General features: G+C 37.8%; 2 protein-coding genes across 2 annotated transcripts in view; both read right to left on the bottom strand.

The window, feature by feature from the left end:
• The window catches only part of LOC102194924 (uncharacterized), a 7943-nt gene extending 2781 nt beyond the window's left edge, over positions 1–5162 (bottom strand). Inside the window, exons 1-13 of the mRNA XM_005733397.1 lie at positions 4976–5162; positions 3613–3792; positions 3414–3518; positions 3191–3308; positions 2608–2689; positions 2293–2528; positions 1924–2024; positions 1682–1763; positions 1358–1511; positions 1089–1193; positions 692–802; positions 385–522; positions 168–247 (exon numbers count right to left, since the gene is read on the bottom strand). Of these exons, the coding sequence (XP_005733454.1) occupies positions 168–247; positions 385–522; positions 692–802; positions 1089–1193; positions 1358–1511; positions 1682–1763; positions 1924–2024; positions 2293–2528; positions 2608–2689; positions 3191–3308; positions 3414–3518; positions 3613–3792; positions 4976–5162 (1679 nt within the window). The remainder of the gene's footprint in view (positions 1–167; positions 248–384; positions 523–691; positions 803–1088; positions 1194–1357; positions 1512–1681; positions 1764–1923; positions 2025–2292; positions 2529–2607; positions 2690–3190; positions 3309–3413; positions 3519–3612; positions 3793–4975) is intronic.
• A 778-nt stretch (positions 5163–5940) lies between these two features.
• Positions 5941–7076, bottom strand: part of chs1 (chitin synthase 1) — an 8815-nt gene continuing 7679 nt past the window's right edge. The window contains exons 14-17 of the mRNA XM_005733396.1: positions 6600–6665; positions 6334–6509; positions 6067–6125; positions 5941–5951 (exon numbers count right to left, since the gene is read on the bottom strand). Of these exons, the coding sequence (XP_005733453.1) occupies positions 5941–5951; positions 6067–6125; positions 6334–6509; positions 6600–6665 (312 nt within the window). The remainder of the gene's footprint in view (positions 5952–6066; positions 6126–6333; positions 6510–6599; positions 6666–7076) is intronic.

Genomic DNA, 7076 nt, shown 5'->3' with positions numbered 1-7076 from the left:
TGGGGGGTGGGGTTATTCAGTGCCAGATTAATAACTTTGATTAAATTTCTCTGCTTCTCAATCAAGCCTGCTGGATTGTCCTGCTTCATTTTCAAGGTCACTAAATTAGTCAAAAAGTACAACCTGTGAGGAAAAAAATAAAAGTTAAAGTGAAATGATGCTTTTACCTGTGATATAACATGGCCAGAAACTGCACAATGAGAAGAATAGCAAAAGACAACAGAAACATCAAAGTGAGAGGCTCCACCTGTCAGAAAAAGAGCAATAGAATGGATTACTAATTACATCAGATGTTACAGGAGTTCAAACAATTATTTAAAAAGAATCACAATCCTTCTGTAACTGCAGCACATGCATTTAGGAGTGTCTGTTGTGGGTCCCAACCTTGAGGAATTCATCACTTTTAGTTCCATTGGGATAATACTTTGGGATCCTGATGCTGATGACATCATTTCCAATGGCCTGCAAGAAGAAGGTAGCTACCACCCAGAGCACGTTTATGATGAAATAGAGGAAGACGGCCTGTGGAGAGGTAAGAGAATTTAATATTTGATTTCGTTTTGCCACATTTCAAGTGGATAATTGTTTTTAAAGGTTTCACTCCCAACCTGCAACCTGACGCATCAGAGTATTTTTTCATAATGATTTGGGATCATTCATTTGTTATCATTGTCATCATCAGAGTGCTGACCTTGTTTCTCAGTGACTTTAGTTCTCTGTTGACTTCCTCCTGATGTTCTTTAGAGTGACTGATTGGTTTCAGGTAGCGCTCGATTAGCTTGTTCCAGAAGTCGTTCTCATTCTAAACACACAAAAATGCACACAGTTCAATATAACTCAATAACTCCATTTAGCAAATATAAATTTTATTTTCCTTAGAAGATCAGAAATCTGCTAATGAATAACATTTCAGGGCGGTTGCTTTGTTCACTATACCTTAATTACTGAAAACGAACGGCAACATTTAGAAACACTTACATCTACCGTGCATTGTGAAGTAGTAATACTGTGTTTAAATACTCATTTTAAATACAACTTTTTGTATCTACCTCTATCTGACAGACCCGACAGCTGAATAAACATCTTACCTCTTCTAGCTTTTGCACTTGTGGGGCAGCGAGTGTTTTCTCAATGGCTAGCTTTACTCTCTTTTCCAACTTCTCCATTCGATTGGTCTTAAGGGTTTGCCGTGCCTGAGACACAGAGAGAAGTCAGGTCAGTTATGTATTTTCTGCAGCAGCAGTTTTCAGAAGTTTTCAGAAGAATAGAAACTCTGGAAATCAGGTTTCCCCTCAAATTAATTTCATTTTGTTTTAAAAACTTGTTATTATTTTATTTACACCAAAGTTGTCATCACCTGTCTGTTTAGTGCAAGTTGTAACTCCTCCAGCTGATAGTCTGACAGAACGTCTTCAGGCCCCACTGAATTGAGCTCTACATTGAGTGTGTCTGTTAACATCAGCACCAAGTCTTCGCACACTTCATCGTAATCTTTGTTACGGAGTGCATATCTGAGGAGAACAAAAGCAGTTTAACTACACAACTGCAGCTTTGCCATCGGGGTAATTGTACAGCATCTTACACAAACGTAGTTTTAGTGTAAATGTTAATTATTCTTGTAAAAATGCCTGCAAGTGAACAACAAAAACATGCAAATACTTGGATGATGTTTATTATTTACCGTATTTGTTCTTGTAGATTTCTCTTCATGTTGAAGTATGTCAGCTTTTTCAGAAATTCTTCCTTCACTGGGTGCACCCAGTCTGCATACACATGAAAACACACACACACACACAGATAGCATCATTACTCTGTTTTATATGCTACATAATGTATAGTATATAATGATCCACAGCTACATGTATAGCTGGAAATTACAGTGTGGTGCACTCAGGACCTAAATGCATTTAGAGTGCTTCTCACCAGCGGCGGGAATCTCTGCCTCACGAATCATATAGTCATCATCATGATCACTGTCTTCTTCATCAGATGAACTCATGCTCCTGTTTTCAGCACCATCGTCACTGCACACAGCACACATGCACTTATTGTGGGCTTCTTAATTCCAGCGCACATCTCATTTTGTCCTTATAAACAGCTGTGTTCAGTATGAGACTTGAATGGAACTGTGTTATTTTCAAGGCCAGTAGTATATTGGATTTCTGGTAAAATAATTAATTAAATTCAATTTGATTTATATAGGGCCAGATCAGCCTGTGAGCGAACAACATTAGAAATGACTGACCAAATAAAGGAGAAGAAACAACCACGACAACAACAACAGAACGCTACCTGCTACTGGAACCCAGGTCACTGCTCTTTGCTGCCTTCTTCCTCAAATCATCAACTAGAGGTCTTGCAATCTCTTCCTTGGCTTCTTCTTTCTTGGCGTGTTGTTTGGTGTGAGGCTCCAGCATTAAGGCTGGGTGTAGAGGTGTTTCGTTTTGGGTGATTGGATTGGCTGGGATGTGCTGTATAATCTGACCCGCGAGCTGCTGAAATATCAGATGCTCTGTTTCCTGGGTTACCTGTAAAGCAACAGAGTTCATTAATCCATTCATCCATCACCTGCTGTCAGGTATGTCGGGAACTGTCTGGTAACCATACCTGTATCTTCATGTCCCAGCAGCAGCATCTACAGGTTTTGTCACAGAGAAGATTGTGTAGTTTCTTCTGCTCTACACCTCCCCTAATGGACAGACAGATATGAGGATGTATGGTCACAAAGAGTGATTGATATGACAAGATAAAAAAAAAAAAATCAATTCCCTGCTGTCTTATTTGTTTTTGTTTCATGGATGAGTGTCAAATATGCAACAGGAAGTGGATGAACTAATGGATTTGGTCAGCTAAAAGTTCTGCACGACTATATATACACACTTTCAGGCTAAGACTTCTCTAAAGGCTCAGGCTTTTTTCTACTCTTCGATCCTTATGATGTCAAAGACAGGCGATATTCTTGATATGGTCATTTTAGGTCCAGAGCTCTGGCTGTAAGCACAGCAGCTCCTCCACCGACTGTTCAGATCTTATGAACTTTACACAGTAATGTTGCGTTTTGGGGAAATGCAACATTTCTGTTTGAGATTTGAATTTGTTATAATTTTCCATTCTTATTTTGATCCCTATAATATTATTGCTATTTCATGATAATTAATTAAACAAACAGTGGTCTAAAATAATGCATTACTTGTTGGTTTCCCTTGTGCCCCAGGACACATTGTTCATGTTAACCAGCGAGTAGATGGTCAAAAGGAGATATCCACTGGGGATGCAGATGAAATACATCAGACCATAGATAATCAAGACTGCAAGAAAGAAAAGGAAACAAAGCCAAAAAAATGTCACATGACATGAAGCAACATCACACAAAAAATGTGAAATAATGCTTAGAACAATAATAATGAACATACAAAACTCCTCAGGGTGGAGTAAAGCTGTTATCAAGTACATGATTGCCATTGAAATCAAAAACAATCCAGTGGGGGTCAAGAAGGTTTGCTGAATCACCATGTCACCTAAAAGAGAAAAAGACATTTGCACATTTAATGGACATTTATTTGAAAGATATGAGACTGCAACAACATACAGTCAAAAAACGATTCTACCCACCAATGATGGAAAAGAAGGACGCAGTCATGAGGAATGCATACAGAACACTCATGATGCCGGCAATGGTTATTTGGGTATTCGACTTGGTTAAAAAGCAAATGAGGATGTAGAACACGGGGGGAACGCACGCGACGACGATGGAGAGTGTACCAGTGAGTCTGAAGACGAACTGGAAAGCACCTGGAAGGCAAAGATGGAGGGGGAGGAGAGAAGGAGAAATAAATGACTGATGTAAAGTTATTAATGCACAAAAATTATTAATGCAGATGGGCTTGGCAAAGTGAATTTCCCTGTAGTTACCATTACAAGTTATTACTAAGTCTGCCTTCAGTTAAGCCAAGTGTTTAATGAAAACTGGTGGTTCACACTGTAGTTACCTGCATTAATGACTGCATTAAAGTTCAGATTAGAAATATTTGTTCCAGGTTTTGCTTCCAGGATACATCTTTACAAACCACGAGAACTCAAATCTTTAAACTCACTTTACACAATTAATGTTTCATCCTTTTTTTTCTTGTCCTTTTTACTGTTTTTGTGGATGCATAAAGGTATTCGCATTTGGAATAGTACAAATGTGGCAATTTTCTATTAAAAAAATGTAGCACAAACATCTGCCCAGACTTGAATTTGGTAGGCAATGGTCAGAGGTCATTAGGACCTCAAACAGGCCACCAAGCCATACTTCAGAATAAATAAATACATAAATAATTATGGCAACATTTCCCAGACAAGTTTAAACAAATGATAGAATAATAATATTTCACGTGCTAAACAGTGGATTGAAACAATGAAATCAGTGTGGTCTACCATACTACACAATGTGAACCCTAATAAGGAACTTTGTAAACGCCAGTTCTGGTAAGTGCGGTATAAAGAATTTGCATAAAATGACATGCAACAAAGATTATACCATACAGTAAAGATGTTAATGTGTGACATGCAGTGAACTGGATCAGAAGGATTTTAACAAGTCTTGTGTGTTTCCATTTGCCGGTGATAAAACTAAGTTTATTGACACCATAAGGAACAAGTAAGGCATCTGAATTTGGTTCAGTCAAATCTTTAAACAAGTTATTATACAGCTTACTTTATGGGAGCGGTCTTAAAATGAAACCATATCTATTGTAGTTGTGTTTGCTCAGTTACTTTAGTTCTGTTTCCTTGTTGCAGAGTAGCATAATTTAAAGACAGTCACGGATTTCTGAGAGAATCTGTAGGATTTACTTCCCTAACGGAACTTTTGATATATTTCAAAACCTAAAAAAAGTGTTTGAAAGCTGAAAGGATAAGAGATAAACTGCAACTTAATGGCATGAATAATGGTGATAAATGTGTTAGAGTCATTAACTAGACTTAAACCTACTTGCTATCATGAGAGTCACAGAGGCAGGTCCCAGGATAGAAGATCCAACAGTGAACATCTGGTAGAAGACGTAAATCCCTGAGATGGACTCGTTTCTCTTCACTGTCTCTGGACCACTAAGATTCACAAACACAAAAGAGTTAGTATGGCAGTAGAAGTGTTTGTAGGATTTATAGCCTACAAACATGACCAGGAAACCATCAAACTAAGAATGAAAAATTTTCTCTTTTTTTTAATGTTTTAAGTAAAAAGCAGGATGGCTATAGAATGAAACCCTGCTATTATTAATAACATGTAACACTAGCCTGTGGAGAAGGTCCAGTGTATTAGCCAATGTTGAAGGTCCCCATCGTCTCCTCTGGTTGTAAAACTCTTCAAATTCCTGTGGTGAGTTGGTGTATGCATCTGAAGCAGCATTATACTCGACTCGCCAGCCTTGTTGCAATAGCAAAGTACACAGCCATCGATCCTCCCCTAGAAGAGCACACACGAGACACCAAGAGTTTAAATGTCAAAACACTAAGAGTACAAGCTAGGCGAGGTAAAAAAGTCTACTGATCCTTTTGGTTGCGTTTACCAACCTTGATCATACTGCACATATTCTTGAGCTCTTTGTGCAGTTGTTGAGTATCTTTTTAAAACATGGTCATCCATCAGGGCCGACCCTCTGAACAGACTGAAGCATCCCGGACTGCACAGCACAGAACCAAACACATGCTCTGCTGTCTTCTGGAGCCAGTGACCTACTGCATACTCAAATTTCTGGTACCACACCATGGGACCTGGGATGGCAGAGAGGCAGATGAGAGGAGAGATGAAGCAAAGGAGGTTGAAGAATAATAGGCATTTGGAAAAAAGTACATGTAGTACGTTGTTTCTAAGTTAGTCCATCATATATACAGAGCTTAAAAGAACACTGCAGAAGCAAAAATCCCACTAAATGCTGATGTAGGGAATGTCAAGAACTAGAGTGGACCTATGAAATATACACGATTTCCAGTTTATCAAAAGGCTTTCTTTAAATGTTTATTTTTTAAATGAAATACATTTAATGATACATCAGTGGCAATACATATGAAATGCCCACTCACCCATGCCAGTAGGATGGATTCTACCACATGCTGCACCTACATTGTCATACATCCTCAACCTGTGAACACAAATATGTTTTATAAATTGACATGTTTGACAAGCAACAATAACTAAAATCGACACTTTCTAAGTGGATGACTAAATAGCTCATAAAATGAGTATTTGTGGTATTTGTTGTCTACAATAGCATCAGTGATTTATGGAGGAAAATGATGTAAATACTGAGCCATGACAGATTTTAAGAAGTTGACTGTTCTGCTGCTCACCTGTCTACAAGCAGAATCACAGCTTTAGGGTGGAAGTCAGTGTCTCCGTCAAGAGCAAGAATATACGTGTTGTCGTCTGAGATGAACTTGCGTTTGTTGTCGTTGTCATACTGAGGCAACACGAAAGTCTCACTATCCAGAGAGACCAAACTGGCTCTGGAAAAGTTATTCAATTGCTAAAAAAAAAAAAGATAGGTCATTGAAAAATTATAAGAAATTATACACAATGCCAAAATAAGTTGACTCGAACAGCTGAAAAGTCTTACTGGGATCTTTGAAGGGTTCTTCACAATATAGCCTTTCCAGCCAAGCAGGTAATACATGTACATTATCTAAGAAAAAAGAAAAAAGCAGCAGTATTGAATGTTAACATCCAAGAACAGCCTTTTGGAGACTCACTGTTTAATAGTCTAGATGACTTGACAGAGGTGATTTGTCAAATTAATTAAACTTTTATCACACAGGTAGAAAATACAGAATGATTATACCAGCAATACTAGCAAGCATGTTTTAAATTTTAACTAAGCATTTTCACACATTTACAATTAGAGTTGAACACACATTTAATTAACAGCACTTCCAGTATCTCAGTATATTTACTACAGTCCAAATCATTATTAATAATTGCATGCAGCACAATAGAGCAACACAGTTTCTTATTTTGAAATACTGAACAGCACTGAAATGATTTCAGCCATTTATTTTCATGCCTAAGAGATATATATATATATATATATATATAT

Source organism: Pundamilia nyererei, unplaced genomic scaffold (genome assembly GCF_000239375.1).
Source record: "Pundamilia nyererei isolate P.nyererei 1_Seehausen unplaced genomic scaffold, PunNye1.0 scaffold00051, whole genome shotgun sequence".
Taxonomy (NCBI): domain Eukaryota; kingdom Metazoa; phylum Chordata; class Actinopteri; order Cichliformes; family Cichlidae; genus Pundamilia; species Pundamilia nyererei.
The sequence above is the reverse complement of the archived record's forward strand: the minus strand, read 5'-3'. Positions and strand labels throughout refer to the sequence as shown.